The sequence below is a fragment of the Diplotaxodon limnothrissa genome, linkage group LG9 (assembly GCF_057381915.1).
Source record: "Diplotaxodon limnothrissa isolate DT_005_m linkage group LG9, D_limnothrissa_male_GT1.1, whole genome shotgun sequence".
Classification (NCBI taxonomy): Eukaryota; Metazoa; Chordata; class Actinopteri; order Cichliformes; family Cichlidae; genus Diplotaxodon; species Diplotaxodon limnothrissa.
Window position 1 is genome coordinate 28,489,638 of NC_140604.1, and position 21,934 is coordinate 28,511,571.

The 21,934-nt window shown below is 41.5% G+C and overlaps 2 protein-coding genes across 3 annotated transcripts; one reads left to right on the forward strand and one right to left on the reverse strand.

The window, feature by feature from the left end:
* The first annotated feature begins 437 nt into the window (after positions 1 to 437).
* LOC146625760 (alanine aminotransferase 2-like) lies at positions 438 to 17,893 on the forward strand. Of its 2 annotated transcripts, none has more exons than XM_085362975.1 (12): positions 438 to 598; positions 2,630 to 2,818; positions 8,285 to 8,374; positions 8,942 to 9,050; positions 9,226 to 9,359; positions 9,748 to 9,991; positions 10,194 to 10,273; positions 10,485 to 10,621; positions 11,116 to 11,290; positions 14,396 to 14,551; positions 14,637 to 14,749; positions 17,315 to 17,893. In XM_085362975.1, exons 1-12 carry the CDS (start codon positions 581 to 583, stop codon positions 17,403 to 17,405), a joined length of 1,536 nt encoding a protein of 511 aa, XP_085219101.1. In that variant the 5' UTR covers positions 438 to 580; the 3' UTR covers positions 17,406 to 17,893. The 2 variants fall into 2 exon arrangements, with proteins under 2 accessions (XP_085219101.1, XP_085219103.1); XM_085362977.1 differs by lacking the exon at positions 438 to 598 and adding an exon at positions 2,318 to 2,543 and having other exon boundaries at positions 17,315 to 17,892.
* On the reverse strand, positions 17,889 to 21,621 carry pdia4 (protein disulfide isomerase family A, member 4). Its single transcript, XM_085362974.1, has 10 exons — positions 21,342 to 21,621; positions 20,906 to 21,080; positions 20,522 to 20,727; positions 20,300 to 20,438; positions 20,006 to 20,211; positions 19,738 to 19,896; positions 19,442 to 19,593; positions 19,040 to 19,196; positions 18,689 to 18,922; positions 17,889 to 18,576 (listed from the first exon to the last, which is right to left on the reverse strand). The coding sequence occupies exons 1-10, from the start codon at positions 21,415 to 21,417 to the stop codon at positions 18,161 to 18,163; spliced, it is 1,920 nt and encodes a 639-aa protein (XP_085219100.1). The 5' UTR covers positions 21,418 to 21,621; the 3' UTR covers positions 17,889 to 18,160.
* Between the last annotated feature and the right edge of the window lie 313 nt (positions 21,622 to 21,934).

Here is a 21,934-nt window from a genome sequence, read left to right on the forward strand (position 1 = left end):
TAAGAAAAGCCAGGCCTGCTTCACCTGCTATATCAAGTCAAAATCTCTGCTTCAGAGCAGGGCCACTGTATGGCTGATATTACACTGTTGTCCAGTGGTGAACCCACAGCAAATCACCCAATTAAAACCCACGTTTTTGTTTTCAGCAAGAATTTTCTGAATGAGAGAAATAAAAATAGAAGTTAGATGTTTGATTGTATGATGTGTGATTGACAAGGATCTCTAAAACTAAAAAGTATTTGTATTAATATTATTATTTTTTAAACACAAACCTAAGTACAATAACTTAAAACTGAAACTAGTTATTATATGTTGTTAACAACTATTGTAACTGCAGTTGTAACCACTGACCTACATTATGAACAGATAATTCAAAAAGTTGTTTATTAAATACTGTCTGGTTATTGATTAACTGTACTAAAAATCAGATAGTGGCTTCTTCATGTTGCTCTACTGTTTTGCTCCACATTGATCACAGCAGCGGATACTCAAGAAGGACATTTAATAAATTGGACTAGTCTTGTAAGATTTTACGAAGTACAGATTACGGTATTCGCATGATAACAGAGCCATCGTCGCGATGAAGTCCATGTCCAAGGTAAATAAAGTATTTGTACAGCAGATGCAACACGCCAGAGGCCTATTCCAGGCGAGTTAGTCAGCCAGTTTTGAGAACCTAGCATAAATATGACTTTAAAACAGTTGGGAATTGTGCTTATTGCTTAGCTCTTTTCTAATTATACAGTTCAGTTTTGTTTTGTTTTGTTTTTTTTAAAAAAGAAAAGAAAACCGCTTTAATGTGGGAACTTTGACCTTGACTTAACCTTTAGTGCTTTTTCTTTCTTTTGAGCTGTGCTGCTTGTCTTCATGAAAAGCCAATAAAACTAGCAAACTAACATCTTCCAAACGCCTTCTTCTACTGGACAAGCCACACTCTCAAGCAGGACAAAGAAAGGAAGAAAAATCTCCTTATTAAAGAACTTGGGCTGTACTTTGTGCACTCTTTTACCATCCATTTTTTCGTCACTGTTATTTAGGTGGCCAACATTGGTTCGGACTTGCATAGGCTAACATTGTCTCTTAACGTAAATTAGCCGCTGCTTGCTAACAACGTTAAATGCTACTTACTTATTTATGATTTCATGCTTTAATTTTAAAGAAATACTTCCCGATGCATAACAATTAAGAATAACTGTAAAAACATGGAAGCAAAAGGCAGCTGAAGCTGATGCCAACGCTGGCATCGGTATTGGATTGATACTGACGCAATAGGATCGATATCTTGATGCATGCTCAGTCATCCAGGTAAGTAAATCTCCAAAAGTTGATTCTGTTCATCTGGAGGTAGCGTTTTGTGGGAGAAACATTTCTCCCACAAAACTGGACCTCCCAGCCCATTGTTCCTTCAGTGGGCTAGTTTCAGTCATTATGCAATGTACCATTTATAAGATTGGGGAAACCTGCAGTCAGCTGAGACTGAAGAAGTCACCTGGATGAGTGATGAAACGTTTCTCCCACAAAACACTATGTCCAGATGAACAGAATCAACTTTTGGAGAATAGGATCGATACTTTGCTTCTATTCTCCAATACAGTATGTTGCCCATTAAATTTTCTTAAATAAATTATTTGTTTAAATGGAAAAATAGAGCTCAAACATGCATTGTGAAACATTTATTAGCCTTTTTGTGCTGACTGTATAGTCTTTAACCTATATACATAGCAAACACTAACCCAAAGCGATTTAGAGTCTCAAAAAATGTCTGTGAAGGTTCTCAGTCATCCAGGTCATCGTAGTCAAATGAGCTTGCAAAGAAAAGGGTCTGGACTTCTTTAAGTTGCTTTCGCATGATATCATAATGATAAGGTGGGGGGCCAGGTTTCACAATGAGCTCAACTGAAAACCTGGCTGATTGGGACCCACACCCATTTTCACACCTTGGCTCATCAGGGGGTCCTTTGTCCCTCTGTGGGGGGTTACTCCCACTAGGTTTAAATCTGGGACTCCCCACCATTTGACCTTAGAACTGAAGAAGCTTCTCGGATGAGAGGTGAAACGTCTTCAAGCAACTTAAAGAAGTCCAGACGCTTTTCTTTGCAAGCTCAGTCTCAAAAAATATTTTTTTAAATAACCAATTTTTGTGGAAAGTGGAAATCACAAAAACTTTGTAATCATTAAAATGTCACTGTCACACAACACACTGTCACTCCCCTACATAAGCTGCCTTTATAGGTTAAAAGTATTGGTATTGGTATCGGCAGGACCTGCACCATATTCACTTGGTATCGGATCGATAACAAAATTTGCAGTATGACACGGCGCCAGTCAGCAGCGTTAGACGCTGACGTCAGTCACGGTTAGGAAAATCCAGCCAATCGCAAACGACAGCGCGCGAAGGCGGGGCAGCACGGGGCGGCCCTGGGGGGGGGAATACAAACACCCAGGGTGCAGAGGCTCGTGTGTCAGTTGAAGCTTAAAGGAAAGGGGCTTGAAGGGAAAGCAAAAACGGAAACTTTTCTGACAATATCACCGCTGAACAACTGGTAACTGCTGATATACTTTATCTGCTCCCCGTGCAGCTAGGAGCGTCTAATTGCTGAACTTCTTTTCTTTCTTTTTCATCTTTTAGATAACGCTTCAGCTTCAACGGTGCGCTCGTGACATAACAAACATGTCCCAGCAGGCAGTGAACGGGGTCTCGCACCGGGGCAGGGTGCTGACTTTGGACAGCATGAACCCCAACGTTAAGCGGGTGGAGTACGCGGTCCGCGGACCCATCGTCCAGCGGGCGGTGCAGATAGAGAAGGAGCTGAAGGAGGTAAAGTGGAGCCAAAGTTGGACAAAGCAGGAGAAAAGCGCGAACTGAGTTAAGAGTATCGCTGAGGTGGCACTCAGGAGGGAATTGGGTTTCAAAAGAATGGCTTGTTAATTTAAAGCTATGTGCTTTAAAGTGCGGGTTCTAACGTGGTTTTTTTTAAGTGTTAAATCATATTTCCCGTGTTTTTTTTAATTGTTTGTTGTTGTTTTTGTTTGTTTTAGCCAAGGGGAAGACACGGTTATGCAGTTATGTACATACCCAGCTGTTGAAACTATTAAACAGCTGGAATCTAACTCTACACAGTCATAGGTCACACCTGTTGGAAATACCCCCATTATATATAAGCCCAGAAATTATTAAGATTGCCTCATATTAGATTTTGGCACTCAGTAAGTAAAAAGTGTAATTTTTCGACTCTGTTTCCTCCTGATACAGTTACAAAATAATAATTCAGGGCAGGCTTTGTGCATGAGATGCTTGACTTTTGCTGACTGGCTCAGGGAGTGGAAGCAGGACATTCAGGGCACGTCAGCATTCAAAATGTTTGCATGCGCCACGATGAGCTTGTCGCCCTCTGCTCGTCTTACATTCAACAGGGCAATATTGATTTACTGTGCTCCCCTTAGGAAGTACAGCTAGGCTGAACAATCTCTCTTTTGAAAGCTGTAACGCAACCCTCGGCTCTGCAGTTATGTCCTCTTCACGAGACACGTGATGAGCCTGCGGGGACGGCTCTGGCCTTCTTTGAGTACACTTTGCTCTCATCTTGCCAGGGGTGGCCAAAGGATCCAAAAGGATGTGTATAATACAAAGGGTTATTACATAAGAGGAGAGGGTGCACTCTCTGTCCTCCTTCGTTTCTTTCTGGGTTTACCCACCTCCCTTCTGCACGCGGGGGAGAGGTTTCATTGAACTGAGCTGCAGCTGTGAGGCCCAGCAGCCTCAGAGGCCTTTCTGTGCAAGGAGCCTTATAACAAGCAGCCCCCCCCCCCCCCCCCCCCCCCCCCCCCCCCCCCCAGTTCTGGTGAAATGTGGCCTCACTTCTCTGGTTGTCAAATTGTTCTTCTTTGCTTATTGAAGCCAAAGCAAATCCTGCAAAAAAAAACTTTTCCCAGAAGTCATGACAAAGTTGACTCGTCATCTATTGGTGAGCTTCCTGTCAAATCTTTTAACTGGAACACTTACTGACAACTCAGCAGATATTATGCGTGTGTGCGTCTGTGTGATAATGACCCAGACATCTGGCAGAACAGTGCCCACAGTGCTAATTCAAGCATGAACCTAAGCTTCTGGCAGTTCTTCACTTCCTGTCATAATAAAAGGGTGACAATACACCAGTAGAACGGGGGAAAAGAGCCCATCTATTACTGTAAACAGTTCTTTAATTTTCTTTTACTGAAATGAACATTGAGTGCATTTCAGTAAAATTTACTTTGATAAACCACATGATTAAAGCAACAAGGTTATTTTCCACTTTGCCTTAGTTATAGCTTGAATGAACCATGTTCCAGTTACTCTAGCACAGTTAAGCATAGAGAACAAAGAGTCCAAACTACAGCTGTTGTAAGTGAAATAACATTCACGATGACTGTCAGGCCTGTTGTCCCACAGGCTTTCTTGGCCTGGTCTGCAGGTCTGGTCTGCGTAATATTCACCTGGTGCTGACTGAGCAGGAGAAACGGAGCAGCGAGCCGGGGAACCAACTGGCTCCTATTCTACCCGGAGAACAGCAGTCTCTTTGTTGCTCGAGAATGGGGGCTAAAAAGGAAAAGTGCTGCATCCCGTTACTTAGATTCCAATCAAGCTCTTATCTGACAAAATCCTAACTCAAAGGACATTTGAAAGCTTGCTCTTGATATTATTCAAGGACACAAAAATGACTAATAGTGACTTGGTTTCAAGGAAAATACTTTCAGTTGAACTTAGAGGCAGGTTGCTTGCTGTTTTGTCATGTAGAGCACAGTGAATCATGGCAAGAATAATGTAAACAGCAGTTTGTTTGTTGTGTGTATGTAGTTGTTTAACCCAAAGGACAACTTAAACTACAGTAAGGTAAGGTGTATATTACCACAATATAGTCCACTTATTTTGGTGAATGTTAAGAAGTAAATAAGACCCAAAATGAATGTTGGGTTGAGTTTACCAGCAATTTTTGTTTTCTTTCTGTAGCTATTTAGAAATGTAGTGAAACGTAACATTATTTCATCATGATAAAAACAATGCCCAATCATTTTCATAGATTAAAATTATCCTTTTGGTAATTTTGGTTAACAGAAATCTTCTGTTTTGTCTTAATTATCTTATAAATGGTTAATATGTGCAAACCTGAAGCCTTTCACTGGTGAAAGTCCAAAATCTCTTGAGGTAAGGAATTACATATAGGAAAAGCCGTGTAGAACCCATCTGAGGCAGGTTTCAGAATAGACAGTGGCTGCAGTTCTGCAGAAAACAAAACAAGTTCCCAAGATTTTTTGGGAGGTGCAAGAATTGGTGCGAGCCAGTAGAATGAGAACAGCATGTCCTGAATTTCAGAACCACAAAGACAGTTTACATAAACAGGGTGCAGTAAGCTCCGATGTACTTCTGGAACTGCTCTGTGGATTTTTTTCTTTTTATGTTCTTTGTGTTGTTGTTTTTTTTATTGTATTACTAGATAATAAAATGTTGTATCCTTGCCTGAAATGCTAATTAAAGGCCACTTGTGGAAGTGTTTGGTAAAGTTAAATGGCCACACAGCAGTGCACGGATACTGTCGCCTCACGACAAGAACATTCCTGGGCTGAGCCTCCTGGTACGCTGGGGCCTTTTTGTGTACTGCATGTTCACTCTGTGCTTGCATGACTTCCTCCCATAGTCCAAACAAATGCTTCTCAGGTTAAATGGATTTCTAAATTGGCTATAGGCGTCAAATGAGAATGTGTGGTTGTCTCTCTTGATGGTTTGGTGACTGGATGTACCCTGCCTCTTACCCACAGTTATGAAAAAGGATATACCACTTCCCCCTTTGAGTGAAGTGTGGATGTACTATGTAGTTGTGTTTATATCACAATGCAATACAAACTGGGGATTTGCAGTTTTCTAATTGTATTTCAGACAAACCTTCAGTGAAGGCTTAGTACAGTTTTCACTTTAGTTTTATGACTGGCCCAGGCTGTCCAAAGTAACAGAGGACATCTGTTATCACATGTCCTCCTCTAATTAACAGCAAAGGGTGGTGCATGTTGTGATCAGTAAATAGACAAATGGGCTCCAGACCAGCGTGTGCATAATTTGGTTAGGTGAAATAGTTGACGAGGAAGGGTTCAAATAAAATGAAGGTGGACAATGAGGTGGACAGAAGCAGAAAATGGTTTGGATAAATAGAGGAATGAAATGAAGAGGACTCAAGAGTGTCTTATAATTGGATTCAGCCTGCAATTTGTGAGTGAAACCCCAACATCAACAATAGCAAATGACGTTTTTGTGTGTCTGGTAGCCCTGGCAGCAGGACTGTGCCCTTCCAGGCCAGCACTTTTGCGCTGCAGCCCAAACTACAGTCTGTACCAGAGCCTTTGTAAAACAAAAACTTCTAATGGTGAGAAGATCCATGTGAGGTTTATGAGGGGACAAAAAGCTCTATGTGAGATGAATACAAGGACTTCTGATTTGAGAGATTATCTCATCAGGCCTGGGAATGCCTCAGAATCCCCCAGGAGCAAATGGAAAGTGTTGCTAGGGGTAAGGGCCTCTAGAATATCCTTCTTGGTCTGCTGCCACCATGATCTGACTCCCGATAACCTCAAAATTTTCAAAAGAAGAGCAAACCAAATAGGGAAAATGAAAAATACAACACTGCTTAAAAGTTAAAGGCACTGCAGCTAAAACCGTAACCAAAAGCAAACATTGCACATGAAAAAAGAAGATAAGCCTAATAATATCGAAGAACAAGGTGACTGACTTTAACTGCAGTTGTAAATTCCATGACATTAGTGTGTTCATTAATGATTACATGTATTCTTACAGCTCCTGAGACAAGTGTAGCCTGTACATTTGAACCCGTGGCTCTGTTAAACATGCTTGGGTGGAAGTAAACATAAAAAAAACATAATTCATGCTTGGCTTGCTTTCTACTCTTATGGTGTCAGCAAGTACAAGCTTTTATTGCTTTAAAGGATTACATGACAATACCAGTGCTTAAAGGGCAAAGAAATGCTAGCGCTCAGGACTGGTGACTAAGGCTACGTTCACACTGCAGGCGAAAGCGCATCAAATCCGATTTTTTTGACCCATATCCGATCATGGTATGACAGTGTGAATGGCACAAATCCGATATTTTCAAATCCGATCTGGGTCACTTTCGTATGTGGTACTGAATCCGATACATATCTGATGTTTTAGAAAGCGACTGCTGTTTGAACGGTCACGTCGCATTAAATCCGTCTTTTACGTCACTGACACAAGACAGACGCCAATTATCAGCGCCGGAGAAGACATCGCGAATGCTTCCTGGCCATCCAGTGTAGATGTCAGTGAAACTGTTGGGAAGACAACGTGAACATTTTATTTGTACTGTATAATCTGCAGATTCTGACAGAAACCTGCAACTATCCTTTGAAGCACCGCTCCTCTCTAAAACAGCAATAAGGATAATTATTAGGTTATTTACATTACTTAAAGCAAAAATTGGGAAACGTAAAGTCCGAAGTCTTTATATTAAGGGCCATCAGTCAAACAATATTGTTTGCTCTGGGTCTAAACAGAGCGCGTTGTGTGTGACATCTTCTTTTGGGCATGTCGGCCGCTTTGAGCGTTCACACTAGGGAGGCATTTTATTTGTAGTGCGAACAAGCAGACAAAAAAATCGGATTTGATCAAAAAATTGGAATTGAGCATTAAGACCTGCAGTGTGAAGGTAGCCTAAATGTCTGTCATGTATATGCTTGTCAGAAAGAAAACCTTCTCTTGTGATCGTGTTGAAATGGTGATCCCGTTCTCATACAGACTTTATTATTTAGTAGTTTGAGATTTTATGTGTAGTAATCAGTTATATGCTTGTAAGCTATAACCTGAGGTTGCTCAGATTAGGAGCACAGCAAAGGTGATTTGTGATGTACCTCTTGGAGTTACTTTGCAATTCTCAATCCTGCTTCCTATGAGTCTTTGTTTTAATCTCTCCCTACAAAGAGTCTCTTATGCCGGGTATGCTTCTCATCTGCTCTTCTCCAGATGTCAGTTATGATGTAATAACCATAATCATTTTAACCATGATTGATGTTGGATGTCAAAAGAAGGAACGGAGAAAAAGACAGGGAAAACAGTAACGTTTCTGCTTTACCTTTGCTCACTTGTTTCCTCCTCACTTACTCCTTTTTTACACGTCCAAACTTGTTTGGTGAGCATATGTTCCTAGAATTAACAATGCAAACTTTTTTTTTTCACACTTTGTTCAGTCACTGATATCAGGTACCTTTCTCTGTTTTGTTCCAGGGAGCGAAGAAACCTTTCACAGAAGTCATCAAGGCCAACATAGGTGACGCCCACGCTATGGGTCAGAAACCAATTACATTTTTCAGACAGGTTAGACCACTCTCTTGGTTAAAGCTTACAATCTGTTAATGCTTGTGTTTTTGCTAAGTAGGACGGACTCATAATTACAGAAGGAAACAAAACTGTATGACAGAAAACCCAAAACAACCCTAAAGCCACATATGAAATAATGTTGAAGCAACACATTCCCGCCAAAGAAATATTTAGTGGCCAGCTCCTTGTTAGTCTTGCAATTTAGGTCATATATTATGAAACTGGTGTAGCATGGTGGTGCAGTGGCTAGCACTGTCACCTCACAGCAAGAAGGTTCTCAGTTTAAACCATATGAAGCTTCCATGTTCTTCTTGGGCCTCTGGGTTTCCCCCAGATGCCCAAAAGCCATAGATGTCTATGTCATATACACAGTACTTTCAGCACTAAGATAAAAGTACTCAAATAGAAGCTTAATGGTGGCATTTTAGTGTAACTTTTGATATTGGATTTAAAATTAAAAAACATGAACAATAAATGCTTAACTTTGCAAATAATTACAGATTGAATAAGTCACAGTGGTCACAGTTGTGGGACATGTAGTGATTTTTGTTCTTTTCCTCTCAGGTCTTGGCTCTCTGCTCTTATCCAGCACTGTTGGAAGATAGCAAGTTTCCTGAGGATGCCAAGCAAAGAGCACGGCGCATTCTTGAGGCCTGCGGAGGCCACAGTATAGGTTAGACAACTCCCCCCTCACTACACCAACCACATTCTCTGTCCCAGTCCTTCAGCACTAGCATCTACGTCTATTTGTCTGCTTATCAATCATTAATTTGGACAGTCTGATCTCTGTGTTAACTGGTCAACTAAATATGTTACTTGTTAAACAAAGTTCATTGTCATATCATTAGGGGCCTACAGTGCTAGCCAGGGGATCGAGTGCATCCGTCAGGATGTGGCGCGCTACATCGAGAAAAGAGACGGTGGCATCCCCTCCAACCCCGACAACATCTACCTCTCCACTGGGGCCAGCGATGCCATTGTGGTATGTGCTGACTCACTTTGCTGCTGTACAAATGGCAACTGAGGACAGGTGCTTTAGTCAGCTTTTGTTAAATATATACTTATCTGTACTTTGTACATCTCTAATACTACTCCACCCACAGACCTTTGTCTGTCTCACTTTTTTGCAACCCAATCAGGCTGCTGAATGACCTTAAAATACCCTAACTCCTGCACTAAAGATCCTGCAGTATGAAACTTGTTTTTCCCCAATATGTTTCTATGTAGGTGTTAAAGTTTGTCTCCCAACAAAATTGATTGTTTGTACTCTTCTTTTTAATGTACACAATCAACCCAACAGTCCATACATAGTCTCCATAATAACAACACTCCACTCTCCTCCTTTTTCTCTTTACACCTTCCAATCCAAGACCATATTGAAGTTGCTGGTGTGTGGGGAGGGTCGTGACCGAACAGGAGTGATGATCTCCATCCCCCAGTACCCTCTGTACTCAGCTGCCCTGGCAGACCTGGGCGCTGTCCAGATAAATTACTACCTGGACGAAGACAACTGTTGGAGTCTGAACATCACAGAGCTCAGGAGAGCGCTCAGTGCCGCGAGGGAGCACTGCAATCCTCGTGTCCTCTGCATCATCAACCCCGGAAACCCCACTGGTACACTTCTTTGCAGTTTCTCCATGTGACGTTAAGAAGCTGCTGATGTTTTAGAGTCTTGTTGTGTATGTGTGGACCAAAACCAAACCTAGTTAACAATAATATTTGATCTTGGACAGTTAAGACTTCAAAGACATTTAGTTTATTCTCTCTGTCTTCACACACTTCTCCTAATTATCAAACTCTCTGCCCTGTGTGACAGGTCAGGTCCAGAGCAGGCAGTGCATCGAAGATGTGATCCGATTTGCTAAAGAGGAACATCTCTTCCTCATGGCCGATGAAGTACGTATTTCACATTCTGTTTTGTGTCCGAGTGCAAACTTTTACGCTTTAAAGGTTTCTTTCAAACTTACTGCACTGCAGCAGTTGTTTCTTTTACTTTCTAATATTTTATCATATACACCAAAAGGGTGTGAGAAAAATGTCTTTGATGTTTATAATATAATGAAGTGTTATTAATGTTAATAAAGCCATGTTTATTTTATTTTTTTAGGTCTACCAGGATAATGTATACGCAGAGGGCTGCCAGTTTCACTCTTTTAAGAAAGTTCTGTTTGAGATGGGACCGGAGTACTCAAACACAGTGGAAATGGCTTCGTTCCACTCCACCTCCAAATGTTACATGGGAGAGTGAGTATCTCACACAGATACAGCCACACACATGCACACGCCATAAATATAAAGAAAATAAAGTGAAAGCCAGTAAATATGAGTGGAAGCAGTAAACAAGATTAAAATACACTAAAAAAAAGAATTTTGTTACATATACACAATGTAAAATTTTACATTTATTAGTATCTAATTAAGTGAAATTGACTTGATTGCTTTTCTGGTTATACAAAGCATATTCTCTTAATGATTCATTGTTTGAATAAATAAACCTTTGATTTTATATATTTCAGCTGCATTTTACTCAACATAATTACTTCACGTTTTCATTGGGGGTTTATGGTTGAGTTTTACAGATGCTTATTAGTAATGCACCTCAACTAAAACCAATAAACAAGCACGAAAACCCCACAGGGCAGCTGAAAATGGTCCTTGGAGTTGTTAATCCTTGTTGACGTGTACATCTCCTTCAGTTAGAGCAAACTTTACCTTTCTTGTCTCTGTTTGTTTTCTAGGTGTGGATTCCGTGGAGGATACATGGAGGTCATCAACTTGGACCCTGAAGTGAAAGCCCAACTCATAAAACTAGTGTCTGTGCGTCTGTGTCCACCAGTCCCCGGACAGGCCCTACTGGATCTCGTGGTGAACCCCCCACAGCCTGATGAGCCCTCTTATGCCACTTTTATGAAGGTCTGAGTGTATGCAAACAGAATTAACTAGTGCAAACATCGCCTCACCTAATCTACACACAAAAGCTGTGTTAGGTTTGATAAAGTTCTCAGGTGGCACTCGGTCAGATCAGGTTTTGAAATTTGAACATACAATCAGAGCTGTTTTGTTTCACATCTTCTGGATTTCTACTCATTGTGGTCTGGTCTTCATTAAGTCTCAATTATAGATGACCACAATCTGACTAAACAAGTATGCAAACTGGTAACTCCCACAGATGTTCTCTTTAGCTGTTTGTGAGACTTAAACAACAACAACAACAACAACAACAATCTTTATTTATAGAGCACATTAAAAGCCAGGGGCATGCCAAAGTGCTTTACATGAAACAATAAAACAATAAAATGATTTACACTAAAACATCAGAATCATATAGGTGTGGGATTATGTTCACAGGTAAAAACCACTAATAGGAACAGTCAATAGCACACAGCTGTAGCAAAGAAGAACTGTACCATCATACACAGTGATAGAGGACATAGGCAACGCAACAATAAAATAATAAAATAATTAAGACTATAACGTCAGAGTCATATAAGTGTGAGATTATGTTCACAGGTAAAAACCACTAATAAGAATAAACTATAGCACACAGCTAAAGCAGAGTAAAGCTGTAAAGCTGAACCATCAAACACAGTGATGGAAAACATTGACAGCACAGGACAACGCAAAACAACCAGACACATTAGAACATTAGAACAACTCACTAGAAGCAAGGCGAGAATTTAACTGGTAGAAAAAGCAAGTTCAAACAGATATGTTTTAAGCCGTGATTTAAAAGATTGAATAGAATCAGACGCCCGGATGCCAATCGGGAGACTGTTCCACAGCTCAGGTGCAGCTAGAGCGAACGCTCGATCACCTCTAGACTTCAAGCGAGATCTGGGCTGAACCAACAATGACTGTGAGGAAGATCTTAAGGCCCTCGTAGGAAGATATGAATTTAAGAGTTCCTTAAGATAACTTGGCCCTGTGTTATTGGTAATTTTAAAAGTAAACAACGGAATTTTAAATTGAATACGAAATTTCACAGGCAACCAGTGCAGATCGGCAAGGACGGGAGTGATGTGAGCAAACTTCCTAGTTTTAGTTAGAATGCGTGCAGCGGCATTCTGGACTGTCTGTAATCTATGTAAAAGGGTAGAGTGGAGACCATAATAAAGTGAATTACAGTAATCTAGTCGTGACGTAACAAAGGCATGGATAAGCTTTTCCAAGTCATTGTGCGGGATGTAATGTTTGGCCCTGGAAATAAGGCGAAGTTGGTAGAAACTAGATCTAACGACAGCAGATACTTGTTTGTCAAGTTTAAATGAGCTGTCAAGTAGCACACCCAGATTCCTAACAGTGTCAGGGAAAGAACTAGTGAGAAAACCAAAAGCATCATGAAGTTTGGCACGAAGAGCGTCACTGCCAAAGATCATAATTTCAGTTTTCTTATCGTTAAGGATAAGAAAATTTGCCAGAAGCCATTGCTTGACCTCACACATGCACTCTCGAAAGTTACTCACGGACATAGCTAGATCATCATTCAGCTCAAAATAGATCTGGATGTCATCGGCATAATAGTGAAAGGCAATGTGGTATTTCTCCAAAATGACACTTAAAGGAAGCATATACAGTGAGAACAGGGTATGATGAGAAAGGTTTTTGAATCATTCCTTAAAAAACACTCCTGCTATTACATCAGTATTTGTGGTGTCCGGATTGAGCTGCCCTGTTCTGGTTACTTCGTCTCAGCTGCTCCATCTTTTTCAATTATTTTCCACTGTTGTTGATTTACTTATGTTGGACTTTTGGTTACTGTCTTTATGCATTACATAACCCTTGGATGTGTCATGGACTACTGCCCCGAGAGGCGCCTGTAAAAAAATTTTATTGTTTCATCAGTGAGTCCAAGGGATTCATGTTCTGAGATAGCAAAATGTCCTGTAACCATTCTGCTCCATGCTTCATGATCCAGAGTTAAGATGAACTTTTGGTGTTAGTGTGATGTGTTTGCTGTCTAAAAGTTTTATAGAACATTAATATTATATTTTGAAAACTCATTATTTTTGAAAAGCAGTAGTTTCTTTCATGTTGTCCATTGACATTTTATTTAGTCTGTTGTCTTCTAGCAAGGTGCAGAAATTGCTTCATACCTTTTTTTTGAATTACACTTAGTTATGTTTTCGCCCATTTCAAGACTGCGCTCTGTGCTCTTGGCGTGATCTTTCAGTACCCTTTTCTGGGAGATTAGCAGCAGTCTTGAATTACCTTCCTTGTATGCAGTTCGTAAAAATATAAAGTGAACATTACACCCAGGTGTTTGCGAAGGCTTTTGTAACCGTTTTCTAACTTTCGGAGATCTGTAATGCTTTAAACCTTGTTGTAATCAAGGTTCGGTTCACACTGGTCTTTCTTAGGCACAGACTTTCACAACCACACTTTGAGTTGCTTTATTTGCTGGGAAGGCCTCTACTGCAACTCACACTTCCAATCTAATCTCCTTACTTGGTACACCTGATTCCGAGTAGCTTTTAGAGAAGTCAATGTCACAGAGGTTCTCTTAGGTTGGTTTTTCCAGCCTGCTTTGTGAGTAATTAACTCGATGTGTTCAGTGAGGACTTGAAAGACAGCTTGATCATCATTAATGTGCTCATAGCTAGTGCAAACCTTCAGTTGTCTTTGTTGTTGCAGTGTGTAGCTGCGAGTTTTAGCTGTGGGAAAGTCTGATCTTCAATTATTGTGTAGTGAATGGATGGCTACATACAGGTATGCCACCATTGGCCACAATGGGGCTGGTAAACAAACGATTGTTTGTGTTAGATTCAAAGCCTACGTCCTGAATTACACATTGAAACCAGATATACATGTTTTTGTCTACCCAGTATCTTTCCTTACTATTTTATGCAGAATACAAAATAATCATAGTTGGTACTTCACCAAAACCTGGCAAATGAACGCCAAAGTTAAAACAGTACATAGTATCATGTGAACATGGGCTGACATAGTAGCATTGTATTTTATTTTAAACGGCTTTCACTCATATAATGCTGACAGTTTTACCTTTTGTTTTCCCTCCAGGAGCGGACGGCAGTGCTATCAGCTCTGGCCGAGAAGGCCCGGCTAACAGAGCAGATCTTCAACACAGTGCCTGGTATCACCTGTAACCCAGTCCAGGGAGCCATGTACACCTTCCCTCGCATCACTCTACCTCAGAAGGCCATTGACAAAGCCAAGGTCTGCTCGATACACCCACTGCATCCCTTGAGTTACTCTTGTGTGCAGGCAATTTTGCTTATAAATAAGGTGTGTGTGTGTGCAGGAGTTGGGCCTGGTTCCAGACATGTTCTATTGTATGAGGCTGTTAGATGAGGAGGGAATCTGCCTGGTACCAGGAAGTGGCTTTGGTCAGAGAGAGGGAACCTACCACTTCAGGTCAGTATGGCTAAATTCACACGCTGAGTATGTTCAAATAGTTTTTGCTTAGAAAGATTTCAAAGTGAGAGAAGTGACCTGGAAGTATATGGATGGAAGAGCTGTTGGAATTATCTGAGCAAAAGAGCTCCAGTGTTTCCTTTATTATCTTCTGTAGCACAAAATACTGATATATTATGAAAAACACAAGCCTGTTAAACCCACAGTTGAACTACTAAATCTCCTTCTTGTCAGTTTGTTGCCCTGCATAAAAAATGTAGATTTGTGTAAGCTCTTTAAATCTAACTTGTGAGCAATAATAATTAAAGTGTGTCTGTATGATTTACGTTCATTTCTGGGGTGGGGGGGGGGGGGGGGTCTTTTGAATGATCATGAATTAATAAAAAAAATATGGGATAAGAGCTAGATGGAGGGAATTTTCAGTCATAGAAATCCTAGAAAAGGAGTTGATGAGGAGTTATTTACACTCTGCAGCAGTAAAACTTAAAAAAATAATAATACACTTTATTTATTTATTTAGATTTATTTCATTGTTTGGCTATGAGGGACATTTACTAAGCGAGGCAAATTAGCTTGATGCCGCAATCACAGGATCATCTACTAACGGTGTACTAATTTACATACACAGCCAGTTCATTTCAATAATAACCAGCATTGTGCCCAGAGCAGAGCAGATTTGTGGCTCAAAAGCCAGCAGACCCAGTGAAGGAGGGAGTCGGACCAAAATAACACAGTGTAAACGCAGGCCTTAAGTATGTGTTTCTTTGTGAAAACAGCAATGTAGTTCAAGCAGAGGCTGAAAAGGAATCAGTGGTTTTCATGAAAGGACAAAGTCTCTGATACAAATTCCCGGGCTCTGTGTGAGGTCCCGTTGGCTGAGACTGAGGTGGTGTTCAGGGTTTATGCAGAGAAGCTCTGCGTTATTACAAACCTTTCCACTGTATAAACTAGGGGTGAGGGGGGGAAATTGATGCAGCGGTGATATTTTGTGTGGCAATATTGTATCAATACAGGGACACCAGATACTGATATTTTATTAGATAACTTAAAGTACTCTCAGAATACTGACCCTATGTCTTTGTTTTTCTAAAAAATTCCAACCTTTGTAATGAAGTAGTAATTTTCATCAGTTCTCATTTATATGACCTAACTAAATCGGTGGGGTAAAAACGTGTGGATTGGTTTAAACCCCACAGCACCCAGTGTGACGTTAGTCTAGTTTGATTCGGTTGTGTTTTAATGCGGTTTCATTCTCTACGCACTTATCAAATTTCTTATCAATTTTACACCTTTCCTTGACATCATGACATTTTTTCATCAAGGTCAAGGTAAAGTGATTAGGAGGTAATTTTTGTACTAGTCAAATGTAACTACCGCCCCCTGCTGTCCACATTCAGAGTTGAAACTTTTCAGGTGTAAACTAAAACAAAAGGACATTTCACTTTGCATTCATTTTTAAGTCATATTGATATATATTCACCAACAAGAGAGAATGAGACATGAGACCACTTATATCTGTTTATTCTGATGTTGCATTACGTTTCTTTCTGTGCCAGTATTTCCATCTTGTTTGCATATGTGCTCCCACTAACACCCTCTGCTTATCCCCAAATCCAATTCCACTCGATCACAAGTTCTCTTGTGACATGAACAGTTTTCTTTAAATATGAACTTTTCAACTCTCCTACTGCCCTGCACTAACATTATGCTGAATTGTCTGAATCTAAATACACCTAAGTTTGGGTTTTATTACTCCTTTGCCCTGCTGCTCTTCTATTTGTCTCCCTTCCATCCTGAAGTTTGAGAAGTTAAACTTCTCTATCTTACAATATCAAACACACACACTTCATGACTTCAGGAGAGTTTGTGATCCTGTTCACTTTGTGGCTCACTTGTGCGTGCGGTGACACGTGCCTCATAAGCTTATCACTCATCTAACTGTGAATTTCAGTTGTGCTGCACAGAGGCAGCTGGCACTCTGAAACTCAATCCGAATCTGCAGCTAACTAGTCAGTACCTGCTCAGTCAGTTCATAATGTAAACATTTTGATTTAACTATGGAGAAAGTTTTACCTTACTAATTTATGGCTCAGCGGTGACACCTTGTGTCAGTTTACAGTCACACAGGTTTAAGTCTAAGCAAAGTGTGCATTTATATGAAAACAAACTAGTCAAAATAAAATAATGTAGTTTGTAAAACATGTTGAAAAAAAAGCGTAATTCATTGCAGTTTTTACCTCTCAGCTGTATGAAGCTGATGAGGTGTTATCCTCACCCTGCCACACAGGCAGGGCAGGCAGTGTGGACACAAGGTTTCTGAACATGATAACTGAAGATGAACGTGAACTAGGATTTTCAAATGCATACTACACCTGCACCTCTACTAGGAGGCTGAGGTGGCCAACAGTATTTAACAAATACTCCTTGATCCAAAAACAAAAAGCTGTATTGGATAAAGCCTGATTGTTTGCACCGTCCTTCTATTACGTAAATCTGATTTCCAGTTTTACAGCACCTCTACCGATACCTTTATCATTAATCTGAACCCACCTTTTCTCCGTCCAGAATGACCATCCTGCCGCCAACTGAGAAGCTGAAGGTGGTACTGCAGAAGATCCGGGAGTTCCAGTTGCGCTTCACACAAGAGTTTTCTTAATGGTCCCACATCTCAAGAACCAACTGTTCAGTGCCAGTATCATTAAGTACCTTTACGTGACTGAGGCAGAAGCCCCGTTCATGTTCGTACAGCACATGAAGATGATGTCAATAAGTTTTACTACATGATGCACTTTCTTAAAGTATTGCCCTGCAGGTTTTTAATGTTCAAACTGATGATAGTACTGATTGTCTCTGCAGTTTCTTACTCTGCTGGTGCATCCCTCTCCTGCCAATTCATTTTAAGGGATTACTTGATTAACTAACCGTTGTTTTATGCCCCTGCCACGTTGAGGCGTACTCTCTGGGCTGTTCACATGTCTCAGAATGTAGCCAATTGTATTAGTAATTGTTTTAATTGTTCTTAAATGTAATTAAAACCAAACACTTGTTTTCTGAAACTGCGTGCAGTGCCTGTTCCTATATTTGCAACACATTCTCTGGCATGACTTGTATCCATTAAACAAACACAAAGAGCCACTTCTCAGCGCTGGCCTGCAAATGTGCCAGCATTTTCAGTTTTATTTAAAAAGGATTAATCTTGAACAGTGCTTACATGCTTTCAGAAACAAGAAACCTGAATCTTGGAATGAACACAAACTAAAAGGATGATTGAAAAGAAACCATCGCAGCAAATCAGTAACACCATTTTTGTTTAATTACTGCATTCCCTTCACCTTCCCAGAGGTTTTGTCAGCATCCTCTGAAACTCTGCACAAGCACGGTAAGAGTTCTTTGCTACTTCTCAGAGGAAGTTCAAAGTTCGTCTCTCTTCTGTGATAGCTTTGTGGCATGCTCCTCCAAGAACTTACTGAACCCTTCTACTGTTCTGTCACCACCTTCGAATTTGATGGGGCTCTGCTTCTTGTTGCTCGGGGCGAAATATATCGTGGGGAAGCCTTCCACTTTGTAGCTGTCGTTGGGTACGTCGTTGGCTGTGGCGTCCATCTTGGCAATCACTAGGTTTTTCTCACCCTTGTACTTTTTGCCCAGAGCCAAATAATCAGGCTCTAATTTCTTGCAGTGGCCGCACCAGGGGGCGTAAAACTCGATCAGGACGTCCTTCTGGGTATCCATGACGATATCGTCAAAAGTTTTTCCTACAACCACCTTAACAGGTCCTTTGTTGTTCTTTGGCACCGGCTGGGACTTGATGATGGGTTTGAGCTTTCCTGTGGACAAAATTTAGAGTTTTAGTGAAATTTACACATCTGTCAATACAAACTCTAAATGAACAAGTTAAGTCCTTCATGCAAAAACCCCACACAGATTTTTAGCACTTGCCTTTCTTAAAAGCCACGACAAAATCTCTCAGCACTTCCGAGTCAAACTCCTCGGGCTCCATCGCATATTTTTTGCCTCCATCTGCCAGAATTCCCACATTCACTTCCTCTCCGCTCTCACTCAGGCCCAGGCCCTTCAGCTCTTCCGCATAATCCTCCTCATCAGCGATAGCAAATGTATACTCTGGGAAGTCTTTGGCTACATCGAGCACCTTGCCCCTCCAGAACTGCGTAGCTGAAAGTGAAAGGAGACAAGGCGTATGTGTTACAGCACAGAACTCCTCCCGCATGAATGTTGCTGCTATTCACAGTAGCTGCAAGTGTAAGCAGATGACTCTTCCACCCTACTCGCCTTTTCTGTAGTCAAAGCTGAAGTCAACGCCATAATACACAACCACCAGGGGTCTTTTCGTGTAGCGTTTAGCATCGTTGCTTGGTTTTCTGTGTCCCACAAGAGGAATTACATGTTTTTTGAAGAACTCTTGCACGTCAGACACCACCGTCGAGTCCTGTGTTATGAAGAAGAACGTGTTGATGTCAAATGTTTTTCCCCCCCCAACGCAACACTGCTGACATTTGCAGATCAGAGTAGTGCAACAATCAAAACGATAGCTGCTGCTAGGCGATGCAGTGCATTTATGCACCAACGGTGACTGAACGAAAGCACAGCCATTTGCAATGCTGATGAGTTTCATACACACTGAAACAAAATTCAAATCAGTCACAACAATCTGTTGGAAGTAAAAGACTCCACCTTGACTGAAAACGTGCGAGACGATGGCTCGTGCTTGGAGCGGAATTTTTCAGGCTGGACAATAACGACGTGACCGGGAGAAACTTTGAGCAGTTTGGCCACTTCGGCACTGAAGGAGTGACGGAAAGTGAAGTCCTCCCTTAGCGAGTTACCTGCAAGCCAAACAGCAGTGAATACAGTTAATACATATGCAAATCCCAAAGAACTCCAGAGAACTGAAGATGAGTGATATCAAAACCCAGAGGAGAGGGGAAAAAAAACAAAAAACTGTACGCTATTTTTATGGAATTACTTACAAGCTTCAACGTAGATGTCATAGGCTGCATCCTGCTCGCTGGAAAACACTCCGACTATGACAGCATCATCGCCATCTTTGATGAGCTCCTGGATCTGTTTCGCTGCCTGTACCTGCTTGGAGGGCGGCCCAGCCTGCTCACTCATATAGTCAACAATCCCTATGGAGAAGGTGGAAGACATGGATCAGCTTTGTTAGAGGATGAAAAGAAGCCAAATGTACATGCTGTGTCAAACCGCAGTATACATACTACACATTTTGTGACCTACCATTTTTTTCTCTGGGTCCGTTGTATTCAAACACCTTGCCCTTCCTGAAGATCTTCAGAGTAGGATAGCCGGTGACCCCGAAGCGTGAGGCGAGCTCACTTTCCACTGTGGCGTCCACCTTGGCCAGAGGGATGGGAGGAGTGCGCTGGCTCAGTTCCTTGGCCGCCTTCTCATACTCTGGAGCCAGATGCTTACAGTGTCCACACCTGGAGGTGATAATTAGTTTATTACTTCCCCCCCTCAGAGACCATCTACAGTTTATGGCATCTAACCAGTACTTCATAACTGACTCACCATGGGGCGTAGAACTCCACCAGGATGATGTCTGCGTTATTTACAGTGTCATCAAAGTTGTCTTTGGTCAGCACCAGTGTGGCTTCAGGAGGGGGCTTCCAATCTGGTTGAGCCACCTCTTTAACACGCTCCACAATGGCTGCAGGAAACTGATAAAATTAGCCATGCCGGTGCTTCATTTGTTTAACAAAATGATGCTCAGACTGGACGAACCACTCTTACCCTTCTCTGTCCGCTCTCCGTCATAGTCCACAGGCTCCCCGTTTTTAAGGATCTTTATGGTGGGATACCCAGACACATCGAACCTGCTCCCCAGACCACTGGCCACTGTCGCATCCACTTTGGCTACAGGTATAGGAGGGTCATTCTCCTTGAGCGTCTGGGCAATTTTTTCATATTCTGGGGCAAACTGCTTGCAGTGACCGCACCTAAAGTATACCAAAAACAAAGGGACAGAGATAATGCAACAGGATGTAGACAGGAAGAGGCACGCTGTAAAGTTTGCATGGCTCATTGGTTACAGTTTGAAAACAATCAGAGCTTCTTCTGTTTCTCCAACTCACTCAGACTCATAAGGATTTCAGTAGTTTGGCACATCCAACTTACCATGGAGCGTAAAACTCCACCAAGACCGTGTCTTTGCCCTCTATGAAGGTGTCGAAGTTGTTGTCGGTGAGCACCAGCACCCCGTTCTCTTCTTTCACCTCTGTATCGTCGTCTTCATCATCCTCTTCATCGTCACTGTCCTCTTCATCAGTCTCCTCTTTGCTTTCTTCAACATCTAAACACCAAATAAGCAAGCAAACAGAGCACACACTGATTTCAGTCCGTGTCAGATCCACTACAGCCTGGATTCATTTCTTGCGTGCATTCAGTGAAGACCCTAAAGTGCATTTATTCAAGTGTGTTGACATTAGCGGTCCTGTTAGCTGGCAAGCTAACACAACTACACTAATTAGCTCGTTAATTTTAACACAATAAACCGACCTTCCTACTTCAATAAATAGTTCAGCTGCAGGGTTGTACAAATGCCCACACTCACCCTCTTCACATCTGCTGACAGTCGCGAAATGTGCAACGCCAAGCAGCACAATTAGCAGCAGAGCAAGCTTCTTCATTGTGTCCACAGATGATACGGCCCCGCGTCAATCGTTGTTGCTGCTCGATCACGAGTAGCCGGCTAATTAACTTAGCTAATAAAAAAGGCTGATGAATGTCATCAAAAACACTGCGGGCTGCACAGACCAGCCGCCCGGATCAATACTGATGTGTGGCCCCACCAACCTTTAGCATACCTTTCATACAAACTAGCCCTTCAGAAAGCACACAGTTCACCACCTCCTCCTCCCCTGTACTGGAACTTGTCTGACTTGCCACGTCGTGATTGGACGCCATCATCGACTGTCCTCCAATCACACGTCGCCACTCAATTCCTGAGGCTGAAACGTTGACAGATACTATTGGATGCTTTTGTTTACTCTTTTCTGGCTCACGGCAAAGTTTTTCAAAGCGTTTGTTTGTTTAGTTTCATAATTTTAAAAGTATTTTTTATGTTTTAAATGAGTGTTAACAGTACCTTAAATATATATGGTACACAAATAATAAATAGTCACTGCACAGGACTATTTTTAGCCT